At 43.8% G+C, this 18,564-nt stretch overlaps 1 protein-coding gene across 7 annotated transcripts in view; it reads right to left on the minus strand.

Annotated features, from left to right (window-relative positions):
• Positions 1-16,741, minus strand: part of ST6GAL2 (ST6 beta-galactoside alpha-2,6-sialyltransferase 2) — a 53,604-nt gene extending 36,863 nt beyond the window's left edge. For 2 of the 7 annotated variants that reach the window (XM_072849783.1, XM_072849781.1), the window contains exon 1: positions 16,512-16,741. Coding sequence is in view for 2 of the 7 variants with exons in the window: in XM_072849780.1 (XP_072705881.1) it covers positions 15,732-15,764 (33 nt within the window). In the remaining 5 variants the exon portion in view is untranslated. Of the gene's footprint in view, positions 1-778; positions 877-6,682; positions 6,772-7,435; positions 7,565-15,731; positions 15,798-16,511 lie in introns of those variants that run through there. The other 5 variants (XM_072849780.1, XM_072849777.1, XM_072849782.1 and 2 more) reach the window with 5 other exon arrangements.
• Positions 16,742-18,564: the final 1,823 nt, after the last annotated feature.

Raw genomic sequence — 18,564 nt, forward strand, 5'->3', positions numbered from 1 at the left:
ATATACTGATTACCCATATCTCAATATAGCAGGAAATTTTACATCCACAGAGTATGTTTCTACCGTATGTTCCAATAAAGCAAGTCCTATAGGCACTGTGCTTTGCTTTTTATTACTAACTTTTTTATTAGACTCTAGTTTGTCTTTTTACATTTGTTCCAGAAAGCAAGCAAGCCCTTGTTTTAAAACTCTAAAGAAGAACAATGGTAAATAAATTGTTCCCTATTTCTCAGCTCAGTACCCATTCCTATTAGTTTATGATAGCAACATAATTGTAAGAGAGCATTTAGAAAATTACCATTGTTAATGTCTCATTTCTATATACTCATATACATACATGCAAACAACATGCCTTCTATAGGCTTATTTGCTATAGGCTAAAAGCTTGAATGAAAAGTTTCACTCTGGAAGAAGGCCTGCCAAACTGAAGGATAAAGTCAGTTTAGTCCTTGTTACATTACAAATACAATCCAAAATTGAAGTTTCCTGGACTGGAACAATTTCCCCTCCCTTTTTTGTATATTTTAATACTTAACATGACTATGCTGATGATAAGCCAACCTACACTAGCTGGGATGTTTTATTTGGCTTCATAAACCAAAATAAAGTGGTATTAGTATTTAAGTTTTTTCTTTCTTTTTCTCCTCCATTCTGGCACTGTTTTATGCATGGCTCAGGGCAATATTAGTTTAAACTATGACTAGATCAACAGAAATCTCTTCTGTGGAGGATACAGCTGTTTGTAACCTGACACGAACCACTGGAACATGAATCCTACCTGTCTGGAAATTTTGCAGAGCAACAGGATCTCTAAGAACTACCATCATGAAACCAGTATAAGGAAGAGTGGCAATTAAATCAAGGTTGTTGGTTGGATTCTTCATAGCTTTCCCTTTCGTGCAGTCATTAGTGCCCATGTGCAGCACACAAGAAGTCCTCTCTCCCAGCGCTGGCCATTCACTCCCTACAAGTACAAATGACTTTACGAGGTGGAAAGTAGCAGAAAAAAAATTAGGGTCTCTGAAAGCTCTGACACCATTAAAACGGTGAGAAACTAAGGTAAGTGAGAGTTGGCTAGTAAAACAGAGTTGGCTAGTTTGCAAGATTATTTGCATTAGTTCTTTTTGTTATAAAAGTTGGAATGACAGGATAAGATTCTGAGCCCATCCTCACTGGATACAACTGTGGAATTACCATTTGATGCTAATTTTCACCATCGTAAAAGACAATGGAATCTAAAACTTTGTATTTTGCGACCTACAGGCTACTACAGATGAATCTGTGAAAGAGTAAATGCTCTTCTTACTAAGATACTTGTCAGAGGTTGTTGACATGCCTTTACCTCTAGAGGAAAGTCTCCATTTAAATACTGACTTTGAAGTCTGAAGCTAATCGGTATACATGTAATATATTCCCTTCCTTCAATTCTTCAACAGGTGGGATTCTCAAAATTTTCATTAAAATATTTGTTAGTATTTCAAATGCTGGCTACGTCTTTTTTTGGTTTTCAGCCAACAGGCAGGCCTTTGAAATATCACTGATTTCATTAAAAAGCCTTCCTTCTAAGACTGCCTTTAAGTAGCCAAGACATGCAAACCCCCTGCCTATCTTTTGCATGCTCTGCTTAGAAGATGCAGATGCATCTGCTCCGATGCCAGATGAAGTGTATAGGATACACTTGCACAGAGCACAGCCGTCCTCTCAGCAAGACGTCAGACACGTCTGAAATTCTTTTTCTCCCCCTCCTCTCCGCTACTCTCCCGGCTGTGGCAAGGAGTAGCTGGGGTCTGCCCATGCTACCCCACCCTCGCAGACCCACCTGCGTGCTTTCCCAGGAGCCTCTTCTGAGACAGTGCTTGCTTCTCTTCAGGTTCATGGCCTTCCCAGAAAACGTGAGTTTTCCCTCACCATGGCACCATCTGCCATTTAGGAGGGCTATTGGCAACACTCAAGCCAACCATTTGGAGAATCAGGAAAAAAGTTCGCGAGGACGGAGACAAACTTTTATGTGGTTTTGCCCCTTGCCTACCATAATGCATCCCCAATCCATGCCTGCAGCTTTTACGTACTAAAGGCAGAGGGCAAGTAATAAAGTGAAGCCAATTCACTGCCCTAAATCAATCAGAAGGTCTTCTCTGCCAACATAAAAAGAGACTGTTCTGAAAAAGAAATCTTTGTTTTAACACAGATTCATTCCTTAGCAACACCCAATCCTGTCAAACCTATTCTGTTGATGAGGTTTAGTCCTGCTTCAATCCCATTCAAACACTAAATAAATGAAAAAAACCCAACCATTTAGTCTGATCTAAAAACTAATGCTTAATGTTTCTAACATTTTCATGATTCTTGCTTTTATTTCCTGACTTGCATCTATATTTCTAGTCAGCATATGTTAGTAGAGATGCTTTACTAACAGTTAAAACTGCTATAGCAGGTATAGGGTATACTACACAGGATGGCTGCAAGCAAAGCAAAATTTTCCTACTTTCATCAGGTTGGGTTTTTTTTAACTGTTGGAGAAAAACGCATTGAAGTTCATGCTAAATATGGGTACAAAAATGCAGAAAGATATACTGACAGTAATCATAAATGATGCCAAGCAGTGATGGGACTTTTGTTCTGGTGTTCAGCTGTGTTCAATCTACTCCAAACTTCTCACATTTTTCAGTATCTGTGCAAAACATTCTCTTGTAGTAAAAGAGGAAAATTCTCGTGAATCTGTATTTGGACATGAGGTAGTATAGCAAAATGCTGGTAATCCACACTCACTGGTAGGAAACCTGCCACTACCAATCACCAAACCCAGTTTGGTGAATTGATTAAACAAAATTTACCAATCCAATAAAGCAGAAGGAACTCTATACAGGAACAGTATATTTCCTTAATTCATTGTACTTTATTTTAATGCATTGTAGAATTTCATAGTACTTCTAGTAACCATAGTGAGTAGTACGATATAAAAACCCCAAATATGAAATCTGGTATTACCTCTAACAGACCGTGGAGGGTCGAATAACATCAGGTTATTCCCAGGGAGGAATGGCACAGCTCTGGGTGGCCCCATTACCCCACCCCTGTGCTGATACCAAGCTACAGCAGAACCCTGTAGCATCTCACAGTCCTGAAGTAACATTTAAGTAGAGGAACACAAAGATTTTAAGATGAATTTACAAGCAGTGGTAGACTGGTCTACTTACAAACCACATTTATTCAAACATATCTTGTACCTCACATTCTGTTTTTCCACTTAAAGAGGTCAATTCTGTGCACAGTAGCAGCCACACAAGCTGGGGTTTTTTGACTTCAGCATAATAAAATGAGCAGCACTGAGCTTTTCTTAAACAAGCAGACAGACAATATGTTGTGCCCCTGAAGAACTAAAAGAAATACTGTTTGAAGTTAGTTGGGGAGGAGGGGGTACCCACACCCACAGACCTGAGGTCCAGCTCTGGACGCAGAACCCTACTGACTGCATTTGCACACAAGCACTGACTGCCAGCATGCACCCCAGGTTCGCATTGCAAATCAGGTAGCTGGATACCGCCACATTTCAGTCTAAAGACGCTGTACTTTTACAGATTTTCTCTTTCTTCTATTTTAACTACTTTTTGAGATTGCTAAATCTCTTCAGATTGCACCGAAAGCAGCAGCAATTATTAACAGTGAACTAATTTATGATGAAATGGACTTATCATACTAACTACTGATAATTTTTTTAAGCTTTAATTGTTCAAATTTGATACAGCTCTTTAAGAATCCTATCCAATGTGCTTTCACAATTCTCAATGGATAGTATTTATCTGACTTATTTACTAATTACTTCCAAATTACAAGTGTCCCTCAGGTCTGAACCATTTTTGATGAAAGAATGAGCAGACTTAGATAGTTTTATACCATGAGGGAAGAGAAATTAAAGGAAAAGAAGTTGTATGGCTCAGATCAAGCAAATGGAAAGCTTGATTTCTTTAAAGTGTTTTCTAACTTTATCACCACATGCAGGTAACAGTTTGTGTCTGCTAAACCTTCCACGCCATCACCATGCCAAGGTCTCCATTTAGGTTTTTTTAGTAAACAGAGATGATCATTAAAAGCTATGGCAAAAGCAGTATTCCAGACTGTAAATGTCACTGTCTCCATAAAGAAACCCAGTATGGACAAGCACATGAGGAATAATCACATATTTTCAAGCCACTTAAATAGAACATGCCCAAGGGCACACTGTAGAGGAGCCCACGTTTCCGTCAGTGGGTAATGTATACAGTTTCCTTTCCAGGAGTCAGAGAATCCAAGTTTATGTGAATTCTAATATATCACTTTTCTGCCAAACACACTGTTGTAAGAAACAGGCACATCGGTGTCTTTAAAATCAATTTCACTTGGCTTGGGCATCAGAGAATCGGGGAAAAAACAGACTTTTAGTACATGACATTTGCTTTCTAAAAGCACTTTCTTGGAAAATGCAACATTGTTAATACATACTTTATGTACTCTATGTACTCTCTCTACAGCTACTACTTCTCCAGCATTTCAGCCAGTGACCGATGACTCCAGATTACAGCCGTGTGTCTCCTCCAGCATCACCATGTCACTATAACCACCTCTTGATTTCCAAAACCTCAGGAGAAGTAGCATCCCTGTTCCGAACCATCTCCAAGACCTATGAACCAGTCACCATTGCTGCAAGTCTTGACCCAATCTGTCTCTTTCTTGCTGACACTTTTATTCAGCATGCCTGTTTCCAAGTCACTTGACATGTTCCCGAGTACTTCTCATACATAGAACTTGCAATTTTCTTCTTTTGTAACCTCACTTCAGATGGATGGAAAATGAGGGGGAACTTTTGCTTAAAAAGGTATTGCATTTCAAAGAACAAAAATATAACTGTTTTGTTTAGCGAATCTGAATGAAAAATTCCATTTCAGTTTATATCCCAAAACCACAGTGGAACTTATGTGGTATCAAATACTACTTTATGAGAAACTTGGACAGTAGGGTAATGAGCAACTCTCTTGTTGCTCTGCTGTTACTGACCACACTTCTGCTTTACAGCTGATTCAAAAAAATTGGGGGGGGGCAGTATCACAAATAAAGAGGCTGACTTTAATCCAGTGGTAAGGTAAGGAAGACTTCATGCTCTATCATATATACTTACTGGGGGCATTCAGCACTTAGAATACAGTTTGGAGTCACAGAACTCCAGTAGTGTCCATCCAACAGCTTTATTGTCTTTGCACAGCTGTATCATTGTCTGGCTGTTAATGCTCCTGCCTCATTTACTTAAAATGTTAAAAGTTAGTAAATAAGGAAATAATATCAAGGGTTTAATGGGGAGTATTTTAATTATTTTAAAGTGTCATACTTTTTAACTATCCTTTAGAAAATAAGTGAGCAAATTCAGAAACAGGCTTAAAGTGGCACTATCAAAAAGCAAACTACTGTAGAAAGAGGCCTTTACTTTCCTGAGCTTCTTTCTTGAGCTGGATCAGATGTCTATCTTAGCCATGCTGAATTTCTCAGCAGTCAAGCCTATGAATTACTGTTGGCTGCCTGACTGATTAGACATGGTGCTGGTATGCCTGAGACCTTCCAAACACAGCAGGGGTTATTGCAGCAGTAGACAATACTATAATATTGCAGTATTACAGGCTATGCAGTTTTCTATCCCTTCTCTCAGCTTGTGCAACGGGTTTGTGAGACTCCTTGGAAACTTTCATCTGCAAGCACGGGATGGAGTAGCACCAGTAGTAACTCAGAGCTTTGCAGCTCTGCAGTCTGAAGAGCACAGACACACTATTTCTAGAAATGCCAAGAAGATAAAAATTCATTGAGGTGATCTCCTCCATCGGAGCTCTGCTTACTGAAGAAATCATTCAGGGACTCTCTATGCAGAGCACTACAGTGCCGTGCAGTGATGCCTGAGGTAGCTCAGGAATCAAAAGATGCATCCTCATATCTATACATTTTGCTTTGCATTTCCTCTTTGATGGCTATGGTTTTGGTGCTATCACCACCTGAAGAATCCTCGGGGCACTTTCAACTGCAACTAGTTATTGTTTTAAAAAAATAAAGAGCCTCTGCATCACACATGACAAAAGCAAAGTTCCACGTATACAGTGTGCTCTAGCTGTGCCCTTACTTATCTCATGACGACCTTGCAAGAGCAAGGTATATTCCAGTGACTGCAAGGCTTAATTATTTTAATTCCGTGGTCCAAGAGTTTTCAGCAGGGTTTCTCTACTGCTTGCAGCTTTTGCAGACTGTAGCAGTATATCTGATCACTGGTTTAAGTAGCTGTGATCACATTACACCCACCCTGCACTTTTCTCATTGGCTACCTATATAGTGGCAGATTGATTTTTAGCTGGCTCTGTTGGTCTTTTCAGTGCTCCTAATAATAAAATGCCTGAGCAAATAGAAAACCTTCTGATAGGTATTTTATGCAGACACCCTTTCTCAGGAATTAACCCATAATAATCTGCTGTATCTTGACAGATAATTGTATGTTTAGCGTGGGGTGTGTTAGGCAAGAAGCAGTAATGCCCTTCTGCTACAGACGCTAGCACTGGTACAGATGGCAAACAGGACAAAGACTGCGCCTTGCACAGACATGGAGCATCTCCTGGCCTCATGAACTGCAAAGCTCAGCAGGTGCTGGGTGATCCTGCCTGAAAGAGAGACCTACCAAACAGTGATCAACAGCACCTTGTCTCCTCCAGGAGCAGCACCTCCTGACTTCTGCTGAGACTCTCCTGGCGCTTCTAAACTCGAGCCCTGGAAAGAAAAATACAGTCGAGCATCCACTTCAAACACTCTCAGCCCCTGCCTCGAGGTGAGGGCTCCTTCCAGCTCAACACCTGTTCCAGCCCTGCTCACTCTGTCCATAAAGTGACTCAGTCAAATTAATTCAGTGTCTTTAAATACAGCGTATTTAGAGACCTTTGCTCATGTGGCTCCATCTAACAACAGCAAGTATCTGCAATGGCATGCTTTGGTCTTCACATCATTCAGAAAACAGCACTCAGAGCAGAGGGAAGGACTAGTGCACAACCAGATCTCACTCCTATACAGAATTAAGTCACAGCTAAGGTGCCCCTAACTTGAAAAATAAAAAGCACTTCCAGGCCCACAAACATTTTCTCTAGATTTTCTAATGCCTATCTGAAATTTTGCAATTTTGGCAGCTAGATGTTTCAGGCTACGGATGTTTAGACACAATGAAGAGCACACATGGAGAACACTGATCCCAATCTTAAGCTATTGCCACCACGAGGCTTTCCACAGCAGGAGCTGCCCCTAGGGAAACCCCAAATGACAAGACGGCCATCAAAACAGAAACATTTTTCACCTGGAGGTGAGGGTGTAACTAGGCCAACAAAGACATTCTCTTCTACCAAGCAGAGAGGGAAAAGCTGTATTAAACAGTGAGGTCTCAAACCTGACACTCCAAAAAGGTCTCCAGTATAGTCAGGTGGGAGCAGGACTCTGTGACTCCTTCTCCAGTAGATGTTGGGCTGATGCTTCTGCCTTACCACGTATGCCTGTACGCAGCCACGCGCAATTGGGCTCCAAGCTATACTGCTCTGAATTTACCCTTTTAAAAAAAAAGGGTAAAATAAATTGAAAAAATACAATCAGCCTGAACAAGAAATAGCAGTGAACAATTACGATGGAATGAATATCAACTATGCAGAAATATTTCTAATGGAGAGATTAGCTTTCTATAACAAACTCTGGTTTTAACCTTCATAACTTCAACAAAGTAAAACCCAGTCACATGAAATTTCACAGTCATGGTCTTGTGCCAAGGAAAGCTTCTCTGGAAAGTTTGAGGTAGATCAGCCAAGACATCTTGGAGATATGAGAGTTCCAGAAAAGTGAGGTGTTCTCCATTTCTTGGACTGCGTCCTAATTTTTTTTGGCTCATCATAACTTAAAAATGGTTGGCTTAGACATTCCAAATTTGCTTGGCTACTAGTGGTGCCTTTGACTAGTTGCAGGCTATTTTATTACTAAATGTGGGTTTGTGCAAATTCTGAGCGCTGCAGTTGTTAACACCACATGTTGGCTTGTATATACCATAGGCAAGCCAGCCTGCCCCGCTGCAGGCTCCTCCGTCACCTCATCAGCTGTGCTCAGCAGGCAGTGCAGAAGCCCAGGGCCCTTCCCGCAGGTCCAACTGGGTGTAAGAACTTGGCTGGACTTTGCAGTCTTCATGGGGGAGCTACATTTCACCAGGCTGAAAAGAATGGTCCCAGGGCGCTTCAAGCCTTGCCAGTACCGAAGTGCCTCTCTTGGAAAGGTAAGCACGCACTAGGCATGGATGGTTTCCTCCCCAGACTTTTTGTCACCCTACTGTTCCTTCAATCCATATTTAGCCTTACCCTCTGATGTGCACAACAGTTTTCCCAGGGAACATCCACATAACTCCGAAGTACCCCCTCCTCCATGCATTACAGATCCAATCTATTTTCCATTTCCACGGTGATTGCAAACTCCGTGCTGGGGTCTGGGTGCTTCTTCTGCAGCTTATTCCCTCTCTCTGCTCCACTGCCTTGGTCTCCAAGGCTCTCTTCCAGACTGGGAGCCTCATACACATAGACACAATATACCTCATTAGACTTCTGGGCAGGAAAACCCAGGGGGAAGATCTCGGCCCTCAAGAAGCAAATTTCCCCTGAGCAAACAAAAAGCTTTGATGAACCCTCAAAAGACTGTGGGTAAGGAACTCACTCCTGGTGGGGACTGCTCTGTTCACAATCTTGATTTTGATAACGGATACTATGGCAACCTCATGCATCTCTTGACACAGCCTTCAGCACGGTCAACTACTTTAAACAATTCTCCTTAATCTTTGATACTTCCTTTGACAATGACTATCACCTGCCGAGTTGCCAGGAAGACAAGCAGCGCACAGCCGATCAGTGGTGGAAAGCATCAGGACATTAAAAACACTTCTCCGTGAAGTATGTTTCTACACAGAAAATGCCTCGGTTACAAAGAGACCTATTCTTTTTGAGATGCACACATGCATGACTCCCATTCACAGGAGCTATGCGAGTGCATCCAAAGTAGAATAGGCTTGAAAGTGTCTACATTTACCAAACGCTGATCCCACACAGAAGTGCTTTCTGAGAATGACACATTCTTCGACCTACTGCATCTTACTTTTGCTCTTCAGAAACAAAAGATTTTGCCACGACCACATCACCTACATTTAAAACCCAAAAATGGTGATAGGAGCACAAAAAAAGTCGTAAAATATAAACGATCTACCTAGTAGATAGTAAGAACTTGAGTTTTTTCCACACTTCTCATCCATCTGCATGGTTATCAGAGCTCTTTTTTTTGTACCGGCTTCACATATCTGTTCTGTCACCTTTCAAATGTAGATAATCTACCTCAGAGGTTTGCTCTTCTCAGGAGAGACCACGCAGAGCTCAGCCAAGTTTTACAAAGTACACAGCCCTGTGCTGGGTCGGCACAAACCTGCGGAGCGCCAAGGAAAGCTGCAGCAGAAGGACTTCTCGCCATCGCCCACGGAGCTCCTGCCTCCGCTGCCCTTTGGGAAGCGGTGCTACCCCGCTCCACCTCGCCGGCCACTGTGTGAGCTAATGCAAAGAGCACGAGGAGGATCTGCATGCACTTTCCTCCCCCTTTCAATCCACAGCGGGCTAGTCACAGTCTGACCCTAACTTAACACTTGGGCTGTAAACTTACTTAACACTTGCAGAAGAATTTATTTTTTCAAACATGCTGATGGCAGCATATGGCCCATCGACAGGTTTATTATTATAAGACACTTTTTCCACCAGGTTATAGTCTTTTTTATAAACATATGTTTCAGCACATAATAAAATCCCTAAGAACTGTTTCTGAAACATAATCACTATGCAGGCACAGAAACTACTTTTCAAGGTTTGTCAAGATAATGAAGGAAACAATCTTTTAAGGGACTTCCAGTTTTCTAAATGTCTTTTTCTAAATGTCTTTTAAACCTAAGGGTACTGAGAGTTATGCATGTTAAACAAAACCAAAAAAAAAAGAAAGAAAAAGAAAAGTGAGCTCTCTTTGTTAATGCCACATTATTCTCCATTTTGTCAAAGCAATCATTTTTATACTTAGTAAAACTTCTCCTTCCGCTAAGTAGACCTTTTAACTATGCTTTAAATCAGAACATGTGTTTTATGGCTGAATGATATGCTTCTGAAAAAAAGGTGGCATATTATAAAGAAAATGTCAACACCACACAGCTATAGCCATGCAAACTCATCAGAGTAAAACCACCCTTGATATTCTGTGCCCTTCAGCTGTGCTAATAAAAGGTCTGCGTGTGGAGTCAAGGCAGTTAGATCGCGGTCTTGCATCCATCTGCAAGACTATATCCAAGTTAAATGTCTAAAAACATGTCACTGCTTGATTTTCCTATAGACCACAGTTGTGTTCTCAAGAAATAATGCTTCTTGTCTATCAGCTATAATGCACCACAATCTTCGGGAAAAAAAAAAAAATCCCATAGTGTACACTGCTTTCTTCAAAAAATTCCTGCGCTCCTCTTATTCTTAATGTTTCCTCTATAGCACCTCATGATATATTTAGCCCAAGCAGGCTTTGTTTTAAAACCAGCGTCTTCAATACATCAAAATATGACCCAACTCACGTATGCTTCCTAAGAGCTTTGTTTCCTACCACCCAAGTTTATTGTCTCCTGTTGAAAGGAGCCTGCAGCTGGAATACAAACTAGGAATCACAGGGCTCTAGATCCAAAGCCTACTTAAAGGCAGTGCAAGACCTTTCCCCGATTTTAGGGGATGAGGTATCAGGCCTGTACTTCACTGAAGATACCAGAGGCCTTCAAGACTCTATGATACAATTCATTAAATACTCCTTAACCGCTAGAAAAAAAATATTGTAACCACTTTGCAGCCACATTTCTTTGGCATTTAGGGTATTTGGGGGGATTAAGAGCACTTCTGGTTTCCCCCCCGCCCCCTTACAATGACACCGGAAAAAATAATCAGTCATCAGCAGATTTGAAGCTTAAAGAAAAAAATCCCTAATATTATCATAGGCATACTGTTATAATTGGCATGTGTGAGCTTGCATTCAAAGAAAACTCATTTGTTAAAATTAATCACCGACTTCTCAGCCAATTTGTCAGTAACTACTATCAAGTCTGGACATGATTAGCTTCACTGGGAGATACAGTGTGCCCTCTCTAATGCTTCCACAGAATGAAATCCTAAACCCAATGAAGCCTTTGAACATTTTGCAAGCAACTTCAGATGGAGCCAGGACCTCATGGATGCTGCTGCGTGCTCTCCTTTTTTCTGCTTTTACAGATTAAGCCTTACTAGGAGAGACAGGCCAACAGCTCCGACAATAAAACGTGCTCTTTCTCCACCAGCAGACAGAGCACGATGAGCAATCACGGGTCCCTACGCTGTGTTTGGAAACACTTAACTGGCGGGATCGGTCTTAGGCTAAGATGGGGCGTGATGTGCTTGTTAGCCACTCTAACGTCGACAAGGGGGCTGGCTCTGCTCATCTAATTGCCATGGCTGCTCCTATGATGTGGAAACCTGTCTATTAGAAACCACATTTCACAGGTGACTAACCAGCCGTCAGATGGTAACAGCTTTCGTTCATTACTGACCTCCATTCACCGCCGCAGCGTAAGGGTGAATGGCCCGCCATGGCCCGCCATCCCGTTGCCAGTCCAGAGCCAAACACCTCCTGCTCTGCATCCTAAATTACAAAATACCTACAATATTTTTCAGATTTGCAATGCTTTGTGTTGAAACAGCACTTTGAACCAGCATCTTCTTATCTAGGAATCAGCCTCATAAAAGAATGTCAAATTCTGCACTACTCGGTTATGCAAAGACTGAGGGCATTTTGGACCATGACTGTAGAGCACATCACTACCTTTTTATATACAAAAGGTGTTTACTTTGGTCCCTGGCCCTCAAACAGAACACCATGGGCAGAAGAGACGTGGTGTTTCATAGAGAGAGGATCAGAGCCTTTGCTGAGGGACAGACAGGACACTGGCCAGACCAAAAGTAGTCCTTCCAGTAATGGACTGAAAGGCAACTCCACTACCAAAATTAAATACAGAACTTAGCACAGCAGAGCTACTTTAAACTAAGGATCCTATGAAGATCCCTCCTCAAATGTTACACCCTCCAGACCGTTGGTTCCATCAATGACATAACGAATTCACAAAGTTGCAGAACAAATCACCCCATCTCACTAAATCCTCCACATGTAGTGGGCCACCTATCTTCCACCCAGACAGATACGTGTCACAAGGGAAGAAGAAACTTTCCTTTCCACAGTTAACAGCCTTTTGGTTCACATGATTTTACATTCAGTCCCCAGAGAGCACTCAAGGTCCCTTCGCAGCCCGAGCTATAAAACGCCCTCATCTCGGATAGTATTTATACGATTTAATACAATAAACAGTGGATTGTACAAAACCGGCAGTGAATCCTACTCCGATGACAATCGCAGAGCTATGCAATGAATAACATTCGCTTTTCATTTACATTTAGATTTCTTGAAGTGCAACCTTCCAGAAAGCACAACGCAGGAACACGCACAACCAGCTGTAAGGTCGCATCTCCAATGAAACGTAACAGCAACCCAGGCCACCACATCCCAGAGCCCAGCTCTGCTCCACCTCCCCAGCTCCCACCGAACCTCTGGCCATCTTCAGCAGCGTGGAAGATCTGGCCTCTCCAAAGTGATGGGCACAGAAGAGGGCTTTGAAGGCCTGTAGACAAACAGGCTCTGTCAGAGCATCTGTCAGGAGCAAGTTCCCAAGGTCAAGGAGCCTCATCAAGAACACTGGCAACAGCTCCCTGACATCTAACTCTTCAAGCGTGTCTCCTCCTGGAAGGAGCCAATCTTTGAAAAATGTATACAACAAACATAAGGATTCTGGCATGCTTTGCCCTAAAGGCCAACTATCGAAGCACTGTTTCTAGTCTATGTAAAATTTTCAGACCAAATAAAGAGAAATCTGAATTTCTTTTCAAAATTGCTTTTCTCAGAGTGTTACTGATGAAGAAAATCAGTTTTCTATGGTTGCACCACAGGAAAGACTGGACCTAAAATACAAAATGCTCGTAAGACCCATAACAAATATCAGGGTTTTTTACATTATTGTCAGGCATAATATGGTAGTTCTAGTCAGCTTTTCATATGATCTTGTACCCTAAATATGACACCATGAGTTATAATAAATTCCATTTGTTATGGAATTAATATATACGATTAAGCACATGAAGCAGGGGTTGCTGCATCTGAACCCTTCAGTGTAAATTCTTTGTGGTGTAGATTTCATCCCATGCCGCTACTTTTACGTTCATAAAATAATTTTAAAGACACACGATATCACTGGAAGAAATACTCTTAACTTCAGTAACCGTTTAAAAACTTTCAGAAAAAAAATAATTGCAACTTTCCCATTTGTGTCATGGTTTGGTGGATACCTAAATATGAATGTCAGAGTTTTGAGGAAGATCAAAACATATTACCATATGACAGCATGCAGAGCAATTGCTCTGAATTGGCAAAATCACAACGCAACTGCTTTTAGTTATGCAAATTGGAAATGTAATGGCACGACTGCAAATGAGAGCCTAAAAAGTGCAAAGTTCAGGAAAAAGCCAGGCATGCAGCTGCTCCAAAAATTACCATGGTCAGATAAAAGTCTGAAAGCAATTATTTGGGCTGAATATTGTACACAGACCACTGCACTAAGCTTCTATAATTAAACAAGACAAAAGTTCAGATGGTGCCTACTAAACCATTTGCTACATTAATTATATTCAAGAGTGGCAGTCTAATGCTTGGTAATAGCTAACAACAAGGGAAATAATTTAAAGAAAGGTATCTGATATTGTAAACTCCCTTCTTTTTCATTCATCAGTACCAATGTTACTAGCCAGCCTTTCTAACACTTCAAACGCATGAAAGGGATACTGCTTAGTGTCAGGAAGAGCTATTTAAGGGTTGTAAACCTTTTACTCTGAGGAAGCCAACAGTCTTACTCGACAAAAAATATTCCTGCACTACGAAAGCAGCAGCAAAGCCAGATTTTCCATTCCTTGAATCAACCCCCTTCGCCTTTGTTCCAAAGTTACGGTGTCACAGGGGCACCCAGTTTTTTTGTAGCAGCAACCGCATCTCAACAGACCTTCGCAGATCAACAGATTTCCCACTGACCCTATTCCCTGGATTTGCCTTCACACCGATCACACAGCATTTGTACACATCTGCAGTTTTAATAGTATTTGCAGCAATTTCTTATCAAGATAATTAATATTAGAGAGGTATTTGATATATTTTGTCTTCTTTTAATGCCATTAATAACTAAATACACGGAAAATGAGCCAACACCATATGCTCAAGTAGTTCTCTGTAGACCGCCAGCCAATTGCTTAGCAAATACAGAGAAGTTCCCAAAACACAATCTGAAAATTACTGCAGAGAGATTTGCATACAATTTCTGATGGACCAGTAGCATTCCAACAACTTATGTAAAATCCAGCATGCTCCACTAGTATATGCAGTAACTGACATACACAGCATCAATTCACAATGCAATCATTAGGATGCTACCAACAGGATGCTGTTTTATCTCATTTCACTAATCTGAAATAGAAAAAAATACCAAATTCTGTAGGATTACAATTATCTTCTGTTTTGCTTTCCTGATTTTAAATCAGGAAACGGTATCTCCAGATTCTATTTAGGCACAAGTTTATGTGTAATCTAAGAGGGCACATAACAATCATTTTGCAGATTTCAAAGAAGGACAGAGATAAGGCGAACGTATAGCTTTATCCATAATGTCTTTGCACTGGGATGTCTACATATGCAATCCTAACATGCCTTTAAGCTCCTTTCATAAAGTTTTTATACCACTTTCTCTATTGTTTTGGCCTTTCTTTTCCTGTCCTCAGTAGAAAACACATCACAAAACATAGATGTAGAGGTCTGCAACTTTGCAACAAGCCTCTAGCATTTTGTATACATCCTCCAACTCTGAATGTGCAGTGTGGACAATGCTGGGAAATCCTGTCCTCTGCCCAGACAAACCGTAGAAGAGAAAGAGTTCTCTGACAACCATATCAGGAGTTGTGGAGGTCCTAAGCTCCATCACAGAAGACTTGTGCCTACAAATAGTTCAAAGTCTTCACTTACAAGATCTCAAACCCAGCAACCTTAACAGCAAATGGGAAGTGGAGCCCTGCCTGCTTCAGCAGAGGGGTCTGCCAAGACGCCTCTTTGTTGTCAGCTGCAGAATCAGTGCCGAATATCCTTGGGTTTGAATACGCAGGCAGGACCTCACCTCCAGACGCTTTAGCACAGCTTCCCATTCAGCAACAAATAGCACATCTTTTCCCAATAGTGCAGCTTTTCGTCTTTCGTCTTTCAGACACAAACAAAACCAGTAGGTAACCACCGCAGGATTTCCAGTCAAACAGTATTTTAACTGGAAAGCGCATATGAAGGAAAAATACCTCTAAACTATATTTCAAATTTAAAATAATAATAACAACCCGTTAGAAAACCTGCAAGAGCTTCATCTCTAAATGGAAAAAATGTAGTCATTCTCTCCCCATATCCCAAAGTCCCACACTTTCAAAACCAGCTGAATTATTTTTGCATGAGTTTTTCAAACAAAACCAGATATATACATATATACGTATTAAAATTACCTGGATGCAGACACCACGCCTGGAAAGTTTCATTGCAAAGGGTTAAAGTTCAGAAAGTTTGCAAGACTGAAAAAGGAAAATCAGATTGAAAAACGAGCAAAAACCTTAACCTTGAGGTTTGCTGCTGCATCCTGCCTATCACTTAACATTTCTCTCCACATGAAGAAACGAGATGACTAAATCTCACTCCAACAGTTATCAACTAAATTACTTGCACGAGTAACCTCATCAAAATTTCTTCTGGTACCAACTGAAACACATTACCATGACAGAATAAACTACGAATGGTAGTTGAGTATTAGGGATGATAATGTTCCCGATGAAATATATAAGCAGACCACAAAAGTGATCTACACTGCTTATTAGAGGTAAATTCGCAGAGCCCTTTTCTCCCTTTGAGAATATCGATTTTTATATGCTAATACGACTGCCTAACTATTTGTAAGCGCAATCTGCAAAAGCAAACATAGAAGTAATAGAACAGCCTTGGAAAAGCAACCCCCCCAAAAAGGTCTCATTTACATTCCTGGAAAGCACTGCTTCTCTAAACGTATCTATTCAAGCTCTCTTCAGCAGGCGAACCCGACTGAAAACACACCCTGCACACTCCCCGCCCGAAAACTGTTAAGCCAAGAAGCCACTAAGCTATGCCACTGAGAATCCATACGGCTTCACCTATAGGATTTTCCTTCCAGCAGACGCTGCACAGTAGAAACCCTCCCCCTCCCCCTCCCCCCCCCCCAAAAAAAAGTGCTCTCCGCCCGGGGTGCCCCTACATACCGCCGGGCCGCTCAGGGCTCTCTGGGGTGCCTGCCCCCCGAGGTGCAGCAGCCGGGGCGGCGCGGGCGCTCCGCCTCGCCGCTTCCCACGAGTTGCCTCTCCCCCCGCATGGTGGTGGCCGCCGCACGCACAAAGCGCAGGGCGCGGGCAGCCGCCGGGGGCGGGCGGCACCCCGGCTCCCGCCGGATCGCAGCGGCACCAGCGCCGGGAGGTGACACGGGCAGCGGCGCGGCGCGGCACGGCACGGCGCGGCTCGGCACCGCCCCCCGCCCCCCGGGCGCTGCCCTCCCCCCGGGAGCCGCCCCCCCGCCCCCGGGAGCCACCGCCCGCCGGGGCCGCCCCCGCCGCTGCCCGCACACGGCCGAGCGCCCCCCGCGCCGCCGCCCGGCCCCTCCCGGGATGGGGCCGCCCCCGCCCCCGTTACCTCGCGGGCGGAGCCGGGCGCTACGGCGGCGGGGCGGGCGGCTGCGCTGGCTGCCGGGCGGCGGGGGCCGCCTGTCTGGGGCCGGGGCCGGGGCCGGGGCCGGGGGCGGACATGCCGGGGCTGCTCCGCGGCCGTGCCGCGCTGTCCCGGTTCATTGTTCGGGAAGGGCAGCGGCGAGCCGGGCGGCCCCGGCGGGAGGGGCGGGCGCTGCGGCGGGAGAGGGCCACCCCGGCGCCGGGGGCAGCGCCGCACCTTCCCCCGCGTGGGCAGGGGGCCGGGGGCAGCGCCGCATCTTCCCCGCGTGGGGAGAGTGCGTGGGGCCGGCGGCAGCGGGGCACCTTCCCCCGCGCTGGCCGGGGGATGCAGGGGACGGGGGGGCCGCGCTGCGCCTTCCCCCGCGTTGGCGTGGCTGGGGGGCCGCGCTGCGCCGCCGGGGGTGCGTGCCGGAGAAGTTCGAAGCGGGAGGGAAGGGTGGGAGGTGAGCGGGCGGGGGCCGGGCCGGCAGCCTGCTCGCCTCGCCTCCCCCGGCCTGCCCCGCGCGGGAAGCGCCTCGGGGCTCCGGCACCGCGGCGGCGGCCGCCGAGCTCTGGCACCGGGACCCCGGCGGGGCCGGCCGGGCAAGGGAGGTCTCCCTGTGGCCGGTCCGGAAAGTTGGGGGCATGGTCCTTTACTCAGCCCTCCCCCGTCAGCCGGGGTGGTGGGACTCTGGCACCCAGGCGGCGCGGAATCGCCGCAGCCAGCTTTGGCTCTTTCAGCTTAGGCTCCGTTAATTAAGGAAATATTTTAAGCTTAAAGGTCTCCTGAGAAGAAACACATTAACTCGCTCATAAAGCGGGTAGAAAAACAACGCGACGCAGGGCTGTTAGATCAGCGAGCACAAAGGAAAGGAGAGAGCAACTAGATGCTGAAGGAACGACGGGGAATAATCGCTCACGCCGCTGGACCCATCGCCCCTGTCGTACTTCCAGTGTCTATCCAGCGGCACAGAGAAAGAGGAATGTTTGCAGTGCAATCGTTGCTATCCTTTCCCAGCTTGCTGAAGAGCTAAAAATATCTTAAAGCATATTTTACTGTCTTTGTTCAGATTGAATGGTAGTTTACTTTGCAAATAGTCTAAGTAAGTCTTCGCTTACAAATAATCAGTACAATGATAGATCACCTTTATTGTGCTGAATCTGTGCTCTAAGCTAAGCATCTGTGTAAATGCATCCGAGACTGTAGCTTCTTTGTGCCCATATTTGTAAGGTGTAAGGTGTTCGGAACAACGTGCCTGCAAAGGGCATGTCTTCAAAGCTATGAAACAAGTGTCGAAATCAAAACAATTCGTACTAAAGTAAAAAAGACGCAGTTTTCTAAATTAGGAGGGAACATCTTGGAAATAGAAGAAAAATCACAAGGATGTGAAAGACAAAACACAATCAAGAATGGGTTAACAGTTTAAAAAGTATGATTGTGGAAATAACACTCCACGCCAAAAGCAAGCAATGATTGTAAATCCCTGAGAAGTTCATCCACTTACTTATTCCATTTAACTGAGAAGTTTCATGAATTGCAAAGCAATTAATGAATAAAAATAACATTTTTTCCCCTCAGCCTAGGACATTGTGAAAACAACTTTCAAACCTAGAG

This window comes from Ciconia boyciana, chromosome 1, assembly GCF_034638445.1.
Source record: "Ciconia boyciana chromosome 1, ASM3463844v1, whole genome shotgun sequence".
Classification (NCBI taxonomy): Eukaryota; Metazoa; Chordata; class Aves; order Ciconiiformes; family Ciconiidae; genus Ciconia; species Ciconia boyciana.